General features: G+C 34.9%; 1 protein-coding gene across 4 annotated transcripts in view; it reads right to left on the bottom strand.

The window, feature by feature from the left end:
* Window positions 1-5,492: 5,492 nt before the first annotated feature.
* VPS13A (vacuolar protein sorting 13 homolog A) overlaps window positions 5,493-23,180 on the bottom strand; it is a 108,794-nt gene continuing 91,106 nt past the window's right edge. For 2 of the 4 annotated variants that reach the window (XM_075726383.1, XM_075726384.1), the window contains exons 64-72: window positions 22,949-23,024; window positions 22,684-22,847; window positions 22,285-22,330; window positions 21,887-22,010; window positions 20,744-20,858; window positions 10,247-10,332; window positions 9,456-9,579; window positions 7,897-7,971; window positions 5,493-5,580 (exon numbers count right to left, since the gene is read on the bottom strand). In XM_075726383.1, the coding sequence (XP_075582498.1) occupies window positions 5,530-5,580; window positions 7,897-7,971; window positions 9,456-9,579; window positions 10,247-10,332; window positions 20,744-20,858; window positions 21,887-22,010; window positions 22,285-22,330; window positions 22,684-22,847; window positions 22,949-23,024 (861 nt within the window). In that variant the 3' untranslated portion in view covers window positions 5,493-5,529. Of the gene's footprint in view, window positions 5,581-7,896; window positions 7,972-8,619; window positions 8,636-9,455; window positions 9,580-10,246; window positions 10,333-18,058; window positions 18,582-20,743; window positions 20,859-21,886; window positions 22,011-22,284; window positions 22,331-22,683; window positions 22,848-22,948; window positions 23,025-23,180 lie in introns of those variants that run through there. The other 2 variants (XM_075726385.1, XM_075726386.1) reach the window with 2 other exon arrangements.

Below are 23,180 nucleotides of genomic sequence, written 5' to 3'. Positions count from 1 at the left end.
GCTGTCCTAAACTAACCATTGTTCCTCAAAAAATAATTCAAAAGCATTTCTTGTCATAAAATCTGTAGATAATGAACTTTTACATTAACTTAGGAACTTCCAGTCACATGAAAGGATGACAAAGATACTTTTTCTAGGGCAGCAGATTTGAGGAAAGCATATGAAATGCCCAAACACTTGAACTGCTTGATCCAGTTTTGAGCCCCCTGGGAACTTCTGGAAAAAAGTCTGTTTAACCTCATAGCAGTTCTGTATCTTCAGTCAAGATTTTCTGTTTATGTGAAGAGCACATTGGCACTGTGAATCTGGGAGCCTGGCTTTGGCGGAGTACAAGCTTTGCAGATTGTGAGACAGTTACCATTTTACAGGACCCATCAAAGAACACTTTTCTTCCACACTTCATAGTCAACATTTAAAAAGATGCATGAGGGCAGTTACCAAGACAAACTTCTGCAAATAGTTCTCAATCTGCTTGATGCAACAAGGAATGAAAACCCACAAAGATAAAAAAACCTGGGAGACAACCAGCAAAAAGAGAATTCTGTTTTTTTCCCTTTTGCCTATCAGTGTCGTACCACATCATGCCTGTTCAGCAGTCATGTTTGTTTCAGCCTTTGATGTGTCAATCTGGAGACTATGAGTTAATAAAAATGAATGGCATGGACATTCTTTTACTCCTTGTAGGAGACTTAAAAGCCAATTTACTCCTCCCTTGAAGTATTTCAAGGAAATTTAGAATTCTTCTTCCAGATTTCCCCTGCAAACAATCAAAATCTCTTTATAAAATGTCTGCTGTGAGTGGAATTTTAGATCCTTAGATCCCACTTGCTGTCACAGAAGCAGAAATTGTGACCAAGACCATGGTTGCATTTCTTGGGTCAAATAACAATGCTCAGGCTCCTAGGTGATGCATATATGTACTTGCATATCCTGGCCAGAAACTTCCAAATTAATCCACTGGTAAGAATAACAACAGGCAAATCTTGACTGAGTAACAGAGTTACAGGCAGGAGAAAAGATGTCAGCTATCTGCTAATTTGTTCAGTTTTAGACAGAAAAGCATAAGGCATTCAAGAATTGCATAACCAAACTCTGACAATTTGCATTTCAAGAGAAGATTATGATAAACACAAATGTTTTCTGTATGAAAATGTGAAATGCTTTGTAAAATTTTTATCTGCATAATGAAACAAGTATCGTGATACATGTGAAAAACAAATCCAAGTCAGAAACACTTTGCACCATATCTGAGACAAATACACAATGCATTTTAGCAGCATTTTTTCATGAACAGTTCCCACATTTAATAACCCTGTTTTTTTGAAATACAGGGTCTCAATTCCTTAAAAAAAATTGAGGAAAAAACCCCAAACCTTCCACCGTATTGAATTAATTTCCATAATAATCTGCACACAATAGCGAGAACAGGCAGCTCCTTTGCCCAGTCTGGTTTTAGTAACACATTTAAACATAGAACCCAAGACCCTTCCTTGGTAGAAGTTACAGATAAATTGATCAACAGAGGGAAAAAACCCAACAACTTGTAATTAACTGTTAGGAACTTTAGCCACTTACATCCTTAGTTCCTGGGCAATAAATGTTTCATTGGTATTGGTTGCTTCTTTAGCTTTTGCTGCATGTTCAGTAAAGATTAGTCACTGCAGCTGGAGAGGGATTAACTGGGAGAAGTTAATGCTGGAAAAAGGTACTGTGGAATTGTATGATTTGCTGAAGAAACACTGCACACTCTTGCCTTGTACAGTACTTAGATGATTACGAGCAATGCAGTCTTTAGCTAGTTCTTTTCTGGAATTCAAATGTGAAAGGCTCAAGAAGGGGGGAAAAAATCTTCTGAACAGTTTGGTGGAATATTCTCATTCTTGAAGCTAATACAGTATCAGGAAATATATACAAATCAAATATGTACAAATCTATTTAAACATCATGGATATGGAGATATTTACAAACAAGCCACAAGACTTAGCAATCCTATTGAGGTATGTGATGTATTTATTGAAACCATTTTACATCAGCAGAGTAATTAAGAAGCTTAGGGTTTGTAGTTCAAATTCAAGAACGTGCTGTAAGTATTAAATTTTAATTACCATTACATAGTAATATTAATCTTTTATTGACTAGTGTGTGGTTTTTGTTATTTGCAGATAGATGGCTAAAAATAACTCAGAAGCAACAAAAGACCTTAGTGATTTGTTTGATATGTGAGTGTATTTTGTGAAGTGCTGAAGATAATTCTATAATAAATAGCTAATAGCATACGTACAGAATTTTTTGGGGAAAAAAGAGGATTTCAGAACAATCTGGCTATCTGGCAACATCATCTATGTTTTTTCAATGCGGTAACAAAAAAAAAAAACTTTAAAGGGAGCTTATACATGTAAATCCAGTTATTAAAAACTTGTCCTTATAATAAACCAAAGGTGAAGACTAAAGTCTGTATTCTGCTTTCACTGAGATGGCTGTAACAGAAGTTTGACCTTGTGTTCTCAGAGACGGGATTTGACTTAGTCAATTTCTACCTACGAAATTCTGAGTAATAGTATTACCTGGTAATCAAAGCAGTATATAGAGAAAACAAATAATCATCACACTCCAGTCAAATAAAATTCAGTTTCACTTTATTCAAGGTGAAGGAGGGGCCAGGGGCAGGGGGAGGAGTGTGGAAACCAAAAAGAGCCATGCCATGCAAAGCCATGCAACTGAACAAAAAGAGGTGCAAACAGTTAGACTTACAGATGTTTTAGCAGTATGTCTGGCATGTTTGATTCTATGTTTGGTTTGCCTTTGATTTCTTACAGGTAATTCTAACCCTTAACAATCTACTACTGAGAACCCAAATGACATTTCTCAAAGGTATTAAGTTTAGGTAACAGTCATCTAGAAGAAACTGTTCTTCAGTACTTCAGTAAAGGCCATAGTATACTTTTAAACAGCACAGTGGGCAGACCTAAATGCCTACATTTTAGTTTTTATTCAGATCCCCTTGTCTAATTGCATATACATTTTTAATAAAAATTAATATATCTATTCTGCCTTCTTGTTGAAAAATATATGCATATTGCAATAAGGAATGAGGCACAGTAGAGTGGACATCTCAAACAACTTGCAGTAATCCAGAAAACTACACAACGGCGTAAGTCTGAATACCTTTCTCCTTGTCCCAGGCTGATTTGTAGTTGAAACAGAGAGAACTGGTGTCTGCCAAGAAAAGGCAAAATTCTTTCATGATTGTGTGGAGAAAGCATAAGGAAAAAACAAAGGAAAAAAAGGTACAATTTACTGTCTAGAAAAAGGGAGCTATAGAAAAGTTGTCATTACAAGTGGAGACAAGGAGGGAGGTGGGGGAAAGGTCCCATGTTGACTTTCAAACACTTCCAGTGTTTTAGTTCTTGTGTTAAGGCTTTTAGTTAGCACAGAAGATCAAAGTATTTTATACTCCATAGGAAAAATGCAGTGTTGGGGAACTGTTAAGTTTTCCAAAACATGAGCTTAACCACAGACATGCACATTTAAAATAAATCCTTCAACATTAATGGTTAAATTGCTCAAATATTATTGAAAAGCCAGCTGAGATTTGAGGATCAGGAGTTTGTTGGCAAAATAAATGTAAGAAAGTTAAGAACTGGAGACAATATTAATTGAAATAGAGGCTCTGTGAAGAGAAAATATTTAGAATAGGGTAAACAGAAAAGCTACACAAATGGGAATGTACAAAGTACGTGCAAGAGGTATTAGAAGTGAAAGTTGCAGCAGATATTTAGTAAATACAGGGGATAGAAAGAGAGAGGAGGAGACAATTAACATAGTAATCAAGAATCACGATCATGATGAAGCTATTAATTGAACTATCATGCCTAAGAAGAAAAGTGATAGATGAAAAACAAATTACAACTATAGAATGGTACTCAGTGCACCTAATAACACTACTTATCTAAGGCAAAGTATTCTATTAGTTTGGCATAATTATAACCTGAGTTAATACCCTTTGTACGTGCTTCGTGTACAAACAAGTGGAGTAACACAGTCATTGTCATAGTTTGGAATTCTGTTATAATATTTTGATTCAATTTACAATTTATGGGCAAAATTAATAATATTACATGTATTTTGTAACCCGCTAAATGGTTACTCAACACCGAAGACAAGACATACAGTAAATTAAAGACTGCAATTGTAAGTTAGCATGCTAGTCATTTTTAGATTTTACAGTAATGCGACAATTTGTATAATCTCAAGCACCACCACCAATGTCAGAATTAAATCCTCTAGCTATAAATGTTCCAAACAATTGTTTGGAAATAACATTTTGGCAGCAGGTACTTACTATATATACCAGACATTGTGAAGACTTTGATATGGGAATTTATGGAAATCTGCACGTAACACTGTACTGTTCCCTGTACTTTTTATATCAACTGCAGTAAACAGACATCCAACAATACTATGACTTCTGCATCTAAGAAATAAGCAGAATTGCACACATTCAAGCTCTCCCTATTAAAGTTCTGCTGTCTGGATATGAAACAAAAAAATTTCATTGGGTAAGAAAAGTTGATAAAAGCAACTGTGAAATATTATATTTATTATTTAATAGAAATTTGACTTTATTAGTCACATGCTTAGCACACAATACTGTGTAATCCAAGGCATTTATTTTTGGTATGCAACAGTGCACTTATAACCCCATAAACTCCTTGAGTTGCAAGTCTGTTAATAAATTTTATTTAAAATAATAGGCTTTAACTAATATTTTTAGTGCAGAGATATATTAATTCTCCCCATTATACTTTTTTGTAAACTGTTATATTTTTTGTGAATATTGATAGAGGTGCTGCAACATTTCCTTGAATATAAAAAAAGTTTACACTAAAAGTGATACTGTATTGTAAATTCATCGTGACCTGGTCCATTCATTTACAAAAAGAAAATAATATTGTTAACTAAGCAGCCACTCTTGTGATCATCTAAATTAGACTTCCCTGGTCAGTAGCCTCCTTCTTAGAATTTTAGTTGTAAGACTAGTGATAATTAACATTTCCTTTGATAAAGAAATTTGAATTTCAACAAAGCCTTAAGTCATATGAAAACTAAGACAGAAACTAAGTATTGATTTTCAGAATCAAATAACAACTGAAAGATTTGCTCTGAATAGTTATCATAAGAATTATTCCAGAGTTCAATTTCAATATCAAATGTAATGATAAAACAAATTCATTTTACACTGTATTTATAAAAAATGAAATCTGGAATTCTTACGTTAAAAATCCAAACAAAAGAAGCCAAAACTTGGCAGAATTTTTTTCATCACTAGACTTTTTTTTTTTTTAAACTTAATGTCATGTATTTTTGTGATATCACCATAGACCGATGTGACCATAATAAACAATTTCATAAATCTTCCTTCCCTCCTGTTTTTGCTTTTGTTCCTGATACTCAAATAGTTCTGCTTGTTAAAGAGGAATTAAAAGGTAGCTGTTCAGTGTTCTTTGTATCTTGGTGCTTCTCCATTCATTACAATTTTGGCTGATTCTCTCTCACTTCTTCCAGTTTAGAAAGGATCCACTGTATGAAGGAAAAGGAAAAAATAAAAATGTTTCCTTGGTAGAAACCATACAAAGCAGATGAAAATCAGATTGGGTTGGCCAGACACTTCACTACCTGCTGTCTTCCTAACTGAGTTTTAACACAGTGCTCAAAATTCTACTGTAGATTATAAACCCCTGATTTTCTCACATGAAAATGGAGGCATTTAAATACCAGTATCTGACACTGAATACCATAGCTAATTAAACTGGCTAGGTTGGTATTTCAGTTTCCTGGTATTTCAATGAATAATATTTTAAAAAAATAAATGACACCATCGTTTCACCCATATCATTATTAATGCTCTGCATTAGTCTACAACTCTAGACAAATCACAGATGACAACAGAGAAGCAAGGATAACAAAAGACAGAGGACAAGAACAGGTTGCAGGAATGTGATAATAACAGTTACTTAGAAAGAAGCTTTCTTTAACTATATTTGGGTTCTTTTCAGGAATTTCAAATTCATATGTTTACTGAACATGGAAGGGGAATTAGTTTTCCAAGAGTCTAAAAAAAAAAGCAGGGGTGGGAGGGGGGCGCACAGAGGAAAGGGGCAGTGACATGGAAATCTAGGTTAGGAGATTAAAGTATACAAACGGATTGCCGTGAGAAAGCTGCATAATGCTTTCAAGGAAGATAAGTGGACTATTACAAATCAGATTCTTTTATGGGATCGGGTTCTATGTTACAGATCTTTAGGATCCCCTCCTCCCCATCGCAAGCTCACCCCCCAAGGAAACCAGAGCTTCTGTTTAGCAGGATGCTAAAGGTTTGAAAGAAGAATTGGCTGTTCAACAAATTACTATTCACATCAAAATATGGCACTTTTCACAGACGGAACAACCTGGTAGAGTCCTCTAGACTAACAAGGGCAAAAATGTTCACAAAGTAGTGTCACTGAAATGACCTCATACCCTTTTTAGTATAAAGGGTGCAAGTTCCATTTTCACTGTTCCTAAAACACTTCCCTCAGTGTTGTCTCTCTAACATACACAAACACAAGTGTCACATTTGCAGAAGTGAGCCATAGGCTAAACAGCCCAGAAGCAACTCTGACAGACTTGTTTTCTGTAGAATAGCCCCTAAAGCCCTGACGTCCATTTTTGAATGAATCTGTTAAGTACTCCTTTCCCAAGATAAAACCACATTCCTCACCATGCCTGTCTGACAGTGACCTTCCCCCTCATGTTTGCATTCCTGTTGGTTTTGTGAGGTTCACAGGCCTTTCTAGGAAAATATGCAAACCAACATTTTTGTGAAAACTGCACAGAACGTTTTCAGCTTTCTTTTCCTTGCTTAAGACTTAACGGCATACATAATATGATGCACTAATTTGATTTTTGGTATTGTTCCTGATTTAGCTGGAGCATAGATGGGATTCCCTTCCCACACAGATTACTGGACCTCAACGCTGCCCCTGTCCCACCGCAGCCAAAAACAAAAACAAAAAAAAGAGAGGAGCTCAGTACCTCCAAAGAGTACGGACAAGTCAAATTCAGCATGGGGCCCTCAAATACTTTGACAGTATTTGTAATGCTTTTTGCGGTAAGGTATCACTCAGCTGTGGTTAGAAACTACCCTCAAAGACATAAGCAACTTAAGCTGATGAGAGGATGCAACTTTTGCAGACTGTTTCAAAGAGTAATCCCATATCCCACTGGTATGTATATGTACAAGAGTAATTCATTGTTTGTGGAAATGATGAGCTAAGCTAATAAAAATAAGGCAGAACTTGTGCAAGCTGGCTACCTGGTAGTTCTGGTAGCAGACCTGAACTGCTCCTGCTCTCTCTGAAAACTAGTGATGTCAAAATGACAAGATCACATAGAATATGTGTATAACAGTAGTAATATCATATCAAATAAACTATTTGTGTTTCTACTACGGATTTTCTTCATTCTTCAACCAAAACTGTATTTTATGGAACAGAGGAATGACATCCCCTCCACCCTGCCCCCAGAATAAAACTAGGAGTTACAAATATTCTTTGTTCTATTAAAACGTACTCTTTTAATTCACATTCTTGATTGCTTAGTTTTTGTTACCAGTTAAATCATCTGTTTGACAGACAGCTATAATTCCAAAGATTTATGTAAGGAAAAGTCTTGTGTTGGAATTGAGTATTTTTGAAATTCAGTACTGAACAGATCATTGCCATTTCCATCTGTGTAATGGCTGTGTGGAAATACTGAATTTTAAATATACATAGTAATTTCAGGTTAAGAATATTTCTGTTTCTCTTTTTAAGCCAAACTTAGCACAGCAGAATTGTAATAGTATTTTGACTTTACCTTAGCATCCTCTGGACTTTTAAAATTAATAATTTTTCCAAATTCTTTGGCATGGAACACAGACTTAACTCGTTCCTAAAAAAAAATAATTAAAAATTGAAGTTAGTGTCTTCAAACTTTATGACTAAGAAGTTATTTACCATTAAAGCAGCTATATGGTTCAGAGAGCAATGTATACCCATTATGCTAATCTGAGAATGTTCACATTGCATGCACACACCCTGAGAAACTTCATTTTCTGCATGAAAGTACAGTGGAGTGGAACACTCCAGCAATAACACACTTCCCTTTTTACCATGGAGACCCTGGAGACTGGACTAAAAAAGTGTGTAGGAATGGAAGCAGATAATGGAGTATGTGGGGTAACAAAATCCAGTACTCCCTAAGGCTGTCATTTTCCATTCTCCTTCAAGTCATTACCTGGGTGGACATGCCACCAATACTGACTTGCAAGTAGTGGTTTTAGATAGTGAAAATAGCAACTTAGGCTTCAGAAATAAAAAATAAGCAGTGCTTTGCAAAATACAGTTTTTCAACCATAAATTTCCATAAAGAGCATACTGCAGACATGTGAATGGACTCTGAAATGACTGCTGTATAGGAGTAGAGATGGATATGCTATTCAGCATTGTCTGAAATGTCAGAAACTAAGAATTATTTCATCCTGTAAAAGTTCACTTGCAGTCAGAAATCCAGTTTGGAGGATTCCAAACCAATATGGCTCTGCCTTTCATGCTCTCTGCAATAGAAACAAATAATCTGAGTGAAAAACTGAATGACTTTGTACACTGTCAAGACTGTCCTGACAACCAAGGTGTGTAATTAGACCCATGAAGCTTATTAAAAACAGAAACACCACAAAACATTGGCAGGTAAATTTATTGATTGAAATTAAATTCAGTTACCATCTCAACAAGAATTTAAGAGGTTTTTTTTTTTAAGGAACTTTGCCTCTGTAAGTACACTCAGTGATCAGCGGTCATCCTTGTCCTTATACCCTTTGCCAATTTGCCAGGGAAAGCAAGCTGAGAACAACATTCTTCAACATGCATTGAAAGAGATAAGCATATGTCATTACAGTTTTTAGGAAGATACTAATACCTTATTATACTTTGAAGAATTTGATTACTAGCAAGTGGAAAAACCATCCTTGAAGCATAGCCCATGCAAATGTATTGCTCTGATATATTTGAATCTTTGGGATTGCAACAAGGTAGATTTCCACATATTGGCATGTTTCCACAGCACCAGAGTGTGTAATAAAAATATTCTGCAACTTTCTGAGAGAGTTTGGTTGCATCACCATTTTCCAAACTATGAACAGACCATGAACTGGTGCATACCAACAAAAATCTCCCAGGGCTCAAGGAATAATTTTGTCTGCAAACACCAAGTCACCATTCTGCTTAGAACAGTCAGAAGCTAGTTATCTGAGGAGTCTGCCCATGCCAAATTTCAACTCCCTTCTCTGAGTGCATCTCAACTAGAAGAGAGATCAAGAATTCCAAGGAGAGAGATCAGGAATTTGAAGTTCATTTTTATAAACAGTATTAACATACCTTGGCTTCAATGCGTAATCTTCTGCCATCAACGATGAATGGTTCTTTGGTAAATTCATCATAAGTGTATTGCCATTCACATGTCAGCTGTCCAAATGTCCCTTTTGTCACAAATAACACACCACTGGACACCAGAAAATAAAATTAAAAATTTAAAAATTAATGTAAAAATACTTAAAAGTTATCAAGTTAACCTAGCTCTAGGGAAGGCACTCATTGTTCCAAAACAGTTCTCATCTAATGATATAACAACCATACAGCTTACTTCCCAAAATAGTGAATTTTGAACCTTCCGCTAACTTATTTAAAAATACTGTGTTTCATAGCAAAACCGTAACACTACTTCTAGCTGTATTTCTAGAAAAAGTTGTATAGACTTTTTACTTGAGGATGCCTGATAATCCACTATTAGACATTATTGACTCTGTTCCTGCATTATCCTTTCTTCCTTCATTATGCTAATTTATAAGGGGATCCCACAGTTCCATTGATTTCAACCTAACCAGATTTATAGCAAATCTTTGTCAGCTAAAGGAATCATAAAATCAATATTTCTTTTCTCTCCTTAAATAGAGATATTACGATGGCATTCAAAATAACATACTCTTGTGCTGAACAATGCCACTGTTGAACAAGATTATAACAGCACACTAAGCATGCCTTCTCCGTTATTTTAGCTACGTACATAACGACAGACATATCAAAGCACAGTTACTGATCAACAATTACCAAGGCATGCACATTTTGATGATAGCTTTAAGTACTTACTATTCAGAGTCAAAACTGTTTACCTTTTTGTTACCATTAACAGGTCTGTACTGTTGACCATAGCATGTGCAATATATCTGAGTTTTGCAAATCTTCCGTTTTCAATTTTCTAAAAGAGATAAAAGTTTTATAGCTTTGAATATGCTAGTATAAATTCATGTACTAATTTTGGGCTTAAAATGTATTTATCCCCTAAAAGTATAAATTGTAACAAAGCACATAGCATGTACTTTTAAATAAAAGGCTACTTTCATAAAGTCAGAATATGACTTAACAGATCTGTGACTGCTAATGTTCATAATTACATAGAATTATTCAGTTGCTGTTAATGCAGCTATGCAAATAAAAAAAAAATCAACCCTAACTGAAACTGGCAAGGGACAATATTAATTTCTCAAAACATTTCAAGACAGCTTTCTACATATTTTTAGTAGATGTGGAACTTCTGCTGACTAATACAATTCTGAGACAACGAAATAAGGATTCATTTCCTAATTTATGCCAAGTTACCTCCAAAACATTGGAGTAATTTACTCTGGGAATAAATCTATACTTAACTTTATACAAGAACCCACTCTCATGTAGACAGTTGGACTTAATAATGCACTTGAAGAATGCTTAGCATTTCTTCATATTCTTTTGTTTTCCCCTGAGCTTATTTAATCTTTTCCTACAATTACATGAATATTGTAGCAGAATATTCCTTAATGGGTGATAAATTTAAAATATTGATGACAGCAGGTGAATAATTTTTAAAAACAGAGGCTCTGTAACTTTAACATGACTTGGCAAACATTGGATTTCTGACTGAGCAATGAGTGATTAAATTAGTGGTTGAATTAAGATTGCTGCATCTTAGTTGGGAATAGCAACATGACTGCTTGCATATTTCCCATCTGTTACAAACTGGAAGCAAAAATAGATTAGTATAAATCAGTATTATTCAATAAACCCTTAACTACAAGCCTATTGCTTCACATAGGTATGCCAGTATTTAAAAACACGTAGGTTACTTCTCAATGCAGTTAAAATAGCAAAAACATTTAATGAGTATTCATCACCTCTGTAAAATTATAAAGGCATTTAATGAGGCATACCCTACAACTTCAAATTTGGCCACATGGATAGCTCCACTTGCCCAAACAGGTCTTTAAATTATGCCTTCCCTCAAAGATGCTGATTCTTTAGTGACTAAAACGCAAGAACGTTTGAGTAACAGATTCCCAAAAGAGAGCTTTCCAGAAAGCTCTCAGAAAGTTTGCGTTATTGCTCTCCCCCCAACTCTTTTGGGCTACAAAAAACACAGCTATTGATCATGTGCCTACCTACATAAGTCACTGCCTGAGTTTATTTCTGCAAGAGCTAGTGTCAGGGACAGGATGAATACAGCAAGAAGAATAGCATAAGAAAGGAGGAATTAAGGACTTGGAAAACAGATTTTTTTTTTAAAAAAAATTGTTATTTTTCAAAACTCCTTATTCAGGCTTTGTCTAGGGGTTGCCATGCCTCCAATTTGAGTCACTCCCTGCCTCTCATATGAAGTAGGAGCTTGGACCAAAATAACCACATAACCAAAAAAATCCTCTCTCGAGGCAGCCTCTACAACATTCCAGCACACAACATATTGGATGGTTAGAAGACAGAGGTGGCTGCATGGGCAGACAGCATGGACAGGATACCTGACCCACGTACCAGGCTACTGGTCTAGTTCTATGTCCTGATGGATTTTCAGTGTTAGTGTCCCAGCGAGAAAGACAAGGCAAGGGAGGAGGAAGGCTGACAGGAACTTACAGAAATAATGCGTGTGGAAAGAGCAAGGGTGATTCAGTAGAGGTAACAAATACACATCGTTGCATTTAACCTGCAAGACTCTGTGACAATGCCAGCAACTTCTCCTACTGACCAAACACATTATAAATATTGCAAAGTATGACCAATATCTCTCTTCTGTTAGAAGTAATTATGGGGGAGAAGCATTTAGCAATTTAGCTTTATTAAAATGGAGGGGACCTCTAGTATTTCTCCTGTACCAAAGAAGATAACTTTCTTGTGCTTTGCATAGCACTGAGGTAAGGCTAGGGTGGGACTTAAGAGAGCAAGTTACCTCTTTCTGTCTTTTCATTTAGCTTGGTACTTAATCTTCAACAAGTCATGTCACCCCACTGTAACTTATTCAGTTCAGTGACAATGAATGGAGAATTATGGAAGTACAGTACTTAACTATCACACAGGTTGCAAACCTAAACAAAACCTATTTAAATGTCCACCAAATCCCACAAAATGTATTTCATTCTACTAAGATCCACAAACAAGTGATTTGGTCAGTCCAAGAATATTGTTACCATGCGGTAAGCACTGAGCTAGCTACTACTCATTGTCAGCTATGATTCAAACATCATAAACTCAAGTTATCTGTGTTCTATAGTGTTGTAGACAACAGACATTTGAAATAAAGCACAGGAAAATGCTCCACAGTCCATTTGCAAAGGTTAACACTTGTATCTATGCCAATGCTGAGCAGTAACTACTTCTAAATTTTCTGCCTTTAGATTTTTCTACCCCTCATTTACAATCTTTATCCCTTTTAGCATTAGGCTTGCACCTATTCATTAGGAAATACATCATAGAGGGATACAACAATTTACTGGTGATAATTCTTACAGCAAGACCACTACTACGCTCTGCTACCAAAGTGGCTTATACAACTCAAACATAAGAGGCTACATAATTGATCCCTTAACATAGATGCATAAATATGTTGGGTTTGGTGTGGTTTTGTTTGTTTTTTTTTTTAATTTTACAGTATTTGGCTATGAATTGTTTGGAGAAAGACAGCAACCTGGACCACTGGTGATGCAAAGCTATGGAAGTTAACACTGATCAGTCATTGTTTGTTCAATATTAGTTTCACCACTGTAAGAAACAAATACTGATATTTAAAACACAACTTCTGTATTTCAAATTAGAAAAGGTTTAATAACCTGATTACTTTAGTATATGTTATGGTTCATTGACTAGACATGGAAATTGAATGAATCTATTGAAAAAAAACACTCCAGCAGCTGTAAAATGTGAAGTAATCCAAGCATAAATCCCCTCCTTTGCAAATTATTCTTACCTGTAGTACCAATGCAATAATCTAACAGTAGATGTGATCATTTGTGCAGAGATGGATATGCAAGTATGTTCAGTGTCTTAAAAGTGGCACCTCTGCATTTGTAAAGATTCCTAATCACACCACATGCTCCTAATTTATTGAGAGGCAAGCAGAGAGGCCTTTGAGGAAGTTAGAAATTAAACAGAGCAGAGTGTAGGTAGTGGAAACAAAATTTTAAATCTACGATACTTCTGGTTATAACTCTAAAAATAGTAGTAGTATGTGTGATACAAGTCAGAATGTTTGACATACTTCTTGAATTTATCTCAACTGAAACAAAATGTAAAAAAAAAAATACTGTAAAGACCATTACTACTTTAAAAGTGGTTATAAATCTGCTACTCTTCTCTCGATGTTCAGATTAACTTGAAGATTTCAACTGGATTTTAGATTGCCAGTGTATTTCCTTATGAACTGATTACTGTCCGAACATGTGAGTTCTGAAGGCAATGCACTGTTGTTGCTAGAAACTCCAATACTGAATGTATCTTTCAGCTCAAATTATAAGGCGACTTCTTCAAAAGCTGTAGAACTGCTGCCTTCAGCAGGCTAACCTGGTAGAATTACATATCCAATCTTCCCCACAAGAAACATCTAATAATGCTAAGCAGTACCTGGGTCACTTGTTAGATCTAGCTTGAATGTGTGTGAAAAAAGGGGAAAAATTGTTAAATAAATTAAAAAAAAAAAAAACACCACATAAAACATTCCTTTTACTGCCATGCAAAATTATCTCATCCTTTATTAATAAGAACTAACATTAATCCTTTATTGCCTACTCCCTCGTTCCAGTTACCCTTATGTATAATGTAATTCTATAAAAACCAAAGCTTTTGTCCATGATATGTTCAAGATTCCATTCAGCTATGCTGAACAACTCTGAAATCAACATGTTTTTGTTCAAATCAACAGAAATTTGTGGTTAAGGTTAACATTTCAATCTAAGGCCATAGTATGCAGGACAGTAAAACTCAGGACAGCAGCTTTATTTCAGAACACAAAGCTTCTACCACAACAGAAATATAGTTTGCCTATGCTGACTGGCAGAATTATCTTGGTCAATTTTTGATCTCAGTATCAAGAGAATTCATTTGATGAGCTGAATGGAGAAACCATACTGATCTACACTTTCATTATGATGACCACATCTAGATGTTCTTTATGGTTCCTGCCAATACAACCCAAGTTCTTTGTGGCATCTGAAGTGATTACTGGGTCAGGAGGGAAATGGAAAAATATTTCAATTTTCTTTTCTGTACTCTCTGTCAGCAAACAAGCTGGTGTATGCTTTGCCTAGGACACTCCTAGTTTTTACTTGCTTTTCCACCATATATAAGCATTTATGCTTCCGTCACAAACAAGCTAAAATAAAACTGAGTCACACAAGCTTCCAGGTTTTTCTGAAACAATTGGTGTTAGATAGTATCAGCCAGCTTCCTGTAAATACATGCAAGTCTTCTATTTGGGGATGGGCAATGACTATGTAATAATATTCAAATGAAGCGGGGTGAGGGAAGGAGAGAAAGGAGGAGTATGACACACTCTTCCAACTCCTCAGAAGTTCTTCATGGAAGACTTAAGTTCGAATACTAAGAAACAGGGTCTGTTCAAACCATTCCAACATTCTGCCATCTGATCTGCAGCTTACCTCATGACCAAAAAAGGATCACTGAACTGAAAGCTGAACACCTCCAATACAGTAGGATACCGTACTGAAGGACAACTTTGACGGATTGTCTTCTCTGCAAACTTATATCCACTGCAGCATAGTTGGGCAGCAAACTTACGCAACGCTGTTAAAGAGCCCTCACAAACTCATACGCTGTAAAGGCCAATAAGAAAAGGGTTTGAATTTATTTTGCTTTTGGGTAGGCACTGAGCTGTGACACAGATAATTTCACTGACTTCATGGTGCAAGTGTTAATGACATGTTTTCATAAGCATGAGACTAGCCTGTCTTTCAGCTTTATCCCCTGCCAGGGCAAAGACCAGTCACTTCTGGTAGGTCTATAGCTTCTGTACATGACTAAGGTATAAACAATCTATTAAGTGATCCCAGAAACTGTCTATAGTATCCGCCTGCACTGACTTAAGTCTACAGAGCCTCATGAGAAAACAGAAAGACAAAAGAACCCTGACCAAAAGGGATGTACTGGATAACATCAAAGATAAAGAGCACAGCCAATTCTTCACCTCAGCAAGGAGGAAGCATATAAATTCAAGTTACCATTATACAACTCACTAAAAGACTAAAACTAAACACTTGGGGACCCCTAGGATAAGCTTGTTCATCAACTTGTTCTGTAGCTGACAGCAGAAAACTTGGCAACCTGAAGCTGAAAGGATGGCACTTAGTCCTGGGGTTTTCAGCAACAGTACTGGAGTTCAAATTCAATTCACCAGTGAAAAAGTGGGGGAAAAAATGTGTAGCCAAAGGTTAAACTATTGAAATACATGAGACTGAAGGGAGGGGGAAAAAAAAAAAAAGCATTTGAAAAGATGGTCTGTATTTTTTTATATGTTACTTTAATTCCCTAAAGAAAATAATCTCTAAATTGGGGCGTTTTACACTTTTGGTGCCTTAAAGAACATCAGTTTCGACTAGTTAGCTATTACTTTCACAGGTTTTGGTTCCATGACTTAGAGACAAATTAAATCCTAATATACCAGGTGATACATTTTTTTCTTACCCTACATCCAAATTACTTCTTTTCCCAATGTATATTCAGACGAAACTAGACTCAAGACAGAAACAAATAAAATACTTGTACAAAATTACTAAATTTTTTATTAATATAAAAACTTCAAAAATAGAACGATACTCCATGAAAGAGACAAAACAATCAAAGGTATATAATCATATTTGCCAATAATACTGGCAAATTTTTTTACTCTTTGTTTGGGGTTTTTTTCCAGTTAGCATTCTACAACCTTTCAATCTACCGAGTAAAGAACGAACTCTTTTTAGCTATATTGTAGTGGAACTTGAATTAGTGATACCTGACTGAGAAGTACTACCATTCATGCTACTTTTACTTCCACATTCTGTAATGATTTGTAGAATTGTACGTTAAAAGTACCTAAAAAGTTAGGTCAGTTTGATAGAAAAAAATGCATTATTTCTAAAAATAAAATTCTTATTCTTGCAGCAATACTTTTTCAATCAGCGTTTCTTTCTAAAGCTGTTTTAGAATGAGGAAAAAAATATGTTTTGTTATAAAATTGACATGCCTTGTCCTGTAAAACAGGTCATTACAGAAGAAAAACATAATTTTATAGGATAAGAAAGAAACTGCACTAAAAAGCCAAAAAGGAAAAAGACAGTGTCAGGTAATGTATTCAATGTTCCCAAAACCCAGTAAAGTTAATAAAATGCAGCAGTAACCTTTCCATAAAGTTGTACCTAACAATTTCCTCAACTTTTAGGCATGACGTCTTTTTTCAAGATTGAGGATCAAAATTATTTCCTACATTCTTCAAAGAAATACCTAAAATCCATTTGTATCTGAAATACTCAAAATCTTTCCCACATTGTTTCAGTCAGTAACAAATTGCAATAGTCTTTCAACTACTTCTGCAAGACATCCTTTGGAGATAACAGCATTACAAAATAAGTAGCAGTACATGATCCGTAGCAATCTTAAGCATCAGTAGTTCCAGCTAAAACAAGCTCTCAACTTGAGTTTGTCCCTTGTCTTATCTGGGAGATTACAGGCATATATTCCCTGGCTCATTGCCCAAGAGATCAGACTGTATAGCAGCTTTTGAAGGAATAGAGCCAGAATAACCAGTCTTATGGATTTTAGTTTTTCTTCTCTCAGAATTTTGGTAACTGAAAGACAATAGACAATGAAGGACATGACATCACCTTTGGTAAATATGCAAACATTTCAGATGCTCTTATTGCTTTAGAGAAATTCTAATTCTTCAGATGTTGGCAGAATAGTTAATTCTTACTACTGTACTTATTGATACATAAATATCTATTGCAAGGTGTCTTTAAAATTCAACACAAAAATCTAAATTTAGCAACAAACCACAAAAAAGAATGAGAAAACTGCAAGCATTCCAGTGAATACAGAATAAAACAATTTTTAAAGACACAAGTAACTTGTAAAGCTATATTGTAGAATTTACAATACAGCATTATAGTAGTTCAGTGTTGTTATTTTTTTTCCTGTGTCTAGGTACATAAAAAACTAAATACTTTTGCATGTTACATGTTTTACTACACAGAGCCTTGTAAAAATACTGGTATTTTCTCCAGCTGTCCATGATTTTACATAGGGTTTAGTTCTGGGGTGGATTTTTTACCTTTTTTGTTGCTATGAAAACAATAAAAATATTGATTTAAGAACCAAATAGTTTGTGGTCACAATAAAAAAATAACTAAATAAACTGTTATTTCACACATCCAAGGATTCCAAAGGATACACAAAATAAGTGTTTAAAAATTACAGTAAACCAAATCATAAACAAAAAAATTAAAGGTTTATGTTAAATGTTCCTTTCAAAATAGATGTATTTTATCTTTTAAATACTTTTATAGGCCATTTAGTGTTTTTACCTAATCTAGTTCCAGGAAACATGAGAAACAATGTTGGAACAGAACAGATGAATCCATTTTAGATATACTTTAGACGTGTTTATTGTTAAAAAGAAAAGCAGACAAAATACTTTTGAAATATGAAAAAAATAAACCAAACAGCATTTTAACACCAATAATGACTGTACAACTCAGTAAAGTTTTACTAAACACATTTAAAAGCATTCCATCTAGCAAATTATATATAAAACCTGTCAAACACTTATGTAAATGCAAAAACATTAAGTACACGCAATAGAAACATCTGGAAATAAATTCTAAGTCATGTTATTACTATTTCTTCATGTCATTCAATACTATTTTCACCTAATACCCAGTTTTATCTATAACACTATTTTTATTATAATCTTTGCTCCCTTGCCTAGCATTCATCATCATACAGTTCATTTCCCCACATTTTTTTGCACAGTTTTAAAAATAAGAATTTAATATCAGACAACTCAAATTTCTCAGTAGCAGCAACATTTAATACTTAAAGGTCAAAAGAATGTGACAAAGGCCATATATATCTGTTACAGTCCGTATTATCCTAACTGTAATCATCATCATCACTACTATTGTGAGTCTTAGTCCATTCCCTGTAGGCCTGTCTTTTCTGAAAGCATGGGAAGGGAAGAAGAAAGCAGAAGTATTAGTTTAGAAGTATTAGTCTGTCTGGCAAATTTGTTAATTAAAGCAAAATAAAACCCCAGAAAACAAAGAAATTCTGAAGTGACATCCTAGTTTAGGACACAGTATAAGCACAGGAAATCACCTATATGCTATTTCTTTTAATCAGCATACACAATCTCTAAATTACTAAAAGAAGTTTTATTCCAATCTAATCCAGTAATCTGCTGAAAATGCTACAACACAGTGACTGCAGTGGGGCCAGTCACCAGACCTGTATGCACAGAAATAACACAGAAGAGGAGAATAATCTTTTTTCCCCCCTATGAAAATATTAGCTATTCAAACTGCTTCAGATAGGGGACGTAATACACCAAGTCTCATGCAAAACAAATGAATATCTCTAGAACCAGAAACATTAAGAACCAAAAACATTAGTACACTTGAGGGTAAAATAGGGTTAAGACTTCAAACATCAGAAAGTAATGTCTAAAAAAAAATAAATTATGCAATTCATTATTTTCTGATTTGACTGTCTACAGGGAGAATTAAATCCCTGTTTGGAGCTTTCAAAACATTTCTTCAAGAGTAGCTCTGCCTTAGAATCATCAGTAGTGAAAACTAATATGAAACACACTATTTTTCAACTTTAGCTACGTTCAAATGGTGGCTGCCATCACAAAATATGACAGGCATTACACAAGGCAATGCTTTCATGCTATTTTAAGTTGGATAATGGAAGGTGGTGGCACTGTACTCAACCACACAACAGAGACAAATTAGAATTACATATTTCACTGCAGAATGTTTTAAAGGTTTCTCAAAAAATAAAAAAAGAAAATGCAAACATGTACAAATCCAAGAAGCAAAAGCGATGCAAAGTCATTAGAGAAGTCTGCACATTTGGTTTAGTGGTACGCTTTAAAACAGAAAAGGGGGTGTTTTGGAATTCATTTTCTTACCAAAAAAAGGAGAAAGATTAGAAAGGACATCTGTGTTGTTCATCAGTACCAGCTTCTAACTATGCTCTAGTTAAGGTAATAGTGCTTTATAACACTGGCTTTAAATTGGAGGTCAAAGGCACAGGTTAAAACTACCTCATTAGAAGAAAGGCAGAGGCATACTATTTATTATCAAACAGCTTTCACAATCTGCTGAACTAGATCACCAGTGAATAGTACAGCGAACATAGCTGAGATGCCCCAAAGAGGTCAATCCTCTTCTACCAGAAAACAAAGGACACACTAATGAAATGCAGAAGAAACAGAAATAACCAGATTGGAACTCAACATGAAACAAACAGCTGTGGCAATTCTCAAAATAGTCTAAAAATCCTCTCCAAATGCTACTTCATTCTTATCTACTTCTCCAAAAAGGTTATTTCTGTATGACTTCTTCAACACGTCCCTGGCACACCGTGAATCCTTCAATGTGTATTTTAAAAATTCTATTTACATTCATGCACTCACTAATTACTACTTTATTTCTTATGTTTGAATATTTCTAAAATGCAGTTCTACTTCTAACAGAAAAAAAACCAGAAACTTTGTAAGCTGCGTAATAGTTGAAAATTATTTCCACTTTGATATCTGAGTCAAATTTACTTAAATGGCAGCTGAATTACTGAAGAGTAACTGCTGCTCAGCATGTTCTTCATGCCAGCAGTATTCCACTTCAAAACTTTTTACATTCTTTCAATGACTGTAGTATGACATAAATGCAGCTACTTTGTGTTTAAAATGTTGTTTTACATAAAATTGAGATTAAAATGTCACTGTTCAAAATGTGTATTATAAAATGACTCAAGTATCTTTGTGTTCATCATCACTGTTTATAAAAAAAAAAAATTAAAGACAAACCTTTCTAATTACACATATAAACCTTTTTCTTCTTTCAAAATGCTCTGTATCTTGCACAAACCTCTACAGATATACTGGTATAAATTATGGTGTCTTTCTCAAAAGTTGTATCACAGAAACTAAGTCACCAAAGTGGTCATAAGCCTAAGAAATTAAATGGAACTTCTTGACTACTGAGTTACTAGGTAAGGGGTGGTAGGGAATTTAAGAAAAGGGAATTTCTGTAAAATATTTATTTCAACATATGATGAGTTAAAAATGTATGTCAATTATCTTTCATTTTCTTCACCTGTAACATTTGACTTCCGGTTCCATCTCTTAATCTGTAAGGTCTAATAACTCCATCTTCACCAAAGAAGCGAGGCGGGCGCAGGCTTATCACATCTTCTGATGAATCTGCAACTCTGATAATAAAGCGGCAAATTTAAGGTATGTGTCAATATCTCTACTCAGCTACACTATTTAGCAAAGGCTCTAAATTATTTTAAACACAAATGAAATTCAAGTATAGTACAACAACTGTTGTCTATATATGCACTTTTGCGTATGAATAGACACTGAGTAGATATTCTATGAAACAGGAATAGATTTTACTCAGAAATCTACTTCACAGAATGATTATTAGAAAATTAGATGGCACAGGGCAGCACACATCTGCAATACTTAATTAGTGTCTAAGTATTGTAATTCAAAACTTCAAAATTAAAGATATCTGTGCCAGATCAGAGCAGAAGTTCTGTACTTTTCTTGCATTCCTCTGCTAAAGAACTTAAAGTGGAAAAACAAAAGAGACTGGCAATCTTATGGCAGCAAAAGTGGTCCAGCTCGCTAAGAACAGGGCCATTAAACAGCTGTATTCAGACAAAGCTACTAAATGCCCCCTCAAAACACTTTCTCCTACTTCTTTACACATTACAGTGTGAGATAATCTACAGCAATGGGTTTATTAAAGTGAGATTATCACAGTATTCAATATGCAGTCCTAACACAGTTCTCAGTTTGAACAACCAGGACAGATCCTGGAGTGACCTGCTAGCCTTGGAACTCATCTCATGTAGTAGTAATAATATAGGAAGTAACTTTTGATGCAGCTGAGAAGTCCTTTGTTCCTGTATATTTGGGGTAAAAGGAAAAAATCAGCAGTTGAAGGAAGACTGATTGCTGAGGCTTTTAAACTGGTTTCTTTGGTAATGCTAGAAATACACAGGATTTCATGTGTTTTTTAAATGCTATCAACTGTTTAATTTTTAAAGAGCTACCTATTTATTATATAAACAACAATACCGATTTTTTTCTAGCTCATCTGTATTAATGACAAAGTTGAGAGATGCAGAAACATTGATGAAGAAATGATATAAAGACACAATGTACTACTGCTACTACTATTGTCTATTTCACACCATACGTCATTCTTCATATTTATCTTACTTACTTTTTAATACCCTGAAATGTGCTGCTTGCCATGTCTATGATTCCTCCAGTAGGCCTAGCTACTGCTCCCACTAAGCCTTTTCCAACACCTTTGAAAAAACCAGCTGCTCCTTCTTTCTGAGCTCCTAAAAAGATTAAGTGCAGCAAATTATTATAAAACACTTCAGCGTTTTTCTTACAATCTTAGCAAACCTGATTACCATTTAATTACAAATCTTATTTGATATGCAACTACAGTCTCCTCCACACAAAGTTCATGTAAACAACATTTAAACTAAAAGTCAGCATGACTATAAAATCTTTATAAAAAGTTTTGTAACTCAGATTTATAATGTCTCATCAGATATCAAGATTTTACCATCGTAAGAACAGTTAATGCATCGGAAGCCCTAAACTTACCTCTTATTGGTTTTGTAACTATTCCTGTTATGCCACTGACAAAACCCTACCAAGAGAAACAAGACAGACATTAGAAATATGCTTTCAGATTACATTTTTCATTTTTCACATTTTTCTTACTATTTCATTGGTGAATAGCCTCAAAGTACATGTGTTGGAGTATTGCAAAATTCACTAGAACTTAACAGAATTAGAGGCACCTGCTTCACAGTTCCTACCTTCTTTTCTACCCAAGTATATTCTTCTTTAAAACTATCACTCAATTGTGGCCATATATTTGCAAAAAGCAGAATTAAAATAAAGAGTAACAACTCTCTGGTGACTACGGCAGCCTCTGTATTTGTTACTCTTGCCTGCATAAAATCCATTAATCTTTTTATATAATTTTTTTCTCCTTACAGAAACTAATCCTTTTCCGCCACGAGTGATACCCTCTCTCAGACCAGTGGGCTGTTTATTCATGGCTTCTCTCCTTTTCTGCTGGTAATCTTCATCCATAGTTATTGCAGCTACTCCTTTTGCCATAGCACCAGTGATTCTTGATGCAGCACCAGCTAATCCACCTATTGGAAAATAAAACAAAGTGAAGTGCCAATGCAATTTACAAATACTCACCTATATTGTTTACTATTAAGAATACTACTGCGGTAACACTGAAACTTACCAACAGCTCCCCCTACTAGTGCTTTAAGACCTAGTGCCATCCCTTCTATAAATTCTTCAGGACCCTGGATGGCTCCCTAAGAGAAAAAAGGGTGCATTCATGTTAAGCTTTAAATAGTATGCATTACATATTTTTAAATCTTACGTTTTTATTGGAATTGATATATAACAAAGAGAACAAGAGCATGAGACCAAGTGAGAAAGTGCCCACAAGAGCACCTGTGAGAGAAAGA

The sequence above is a fragment of the Pelecanus crispus genome, chromosome Z (assembly GCF_030463565.1).
Source record: "Pelecanus crispus isolate bPelCri1 chromosome Z, bPelCri1.pri, whole genome shotgun sequence".
Classification (NCBI taxonomy): Eukaryota; Metazoa; Chordata; class Aves; order Pelecaniformes; family Pelecanidae; genus Pelecanus; species Pelecanus crispus.
This window is presented reverse-complemented; position numbering and strand designations above follow the sequence as displayed.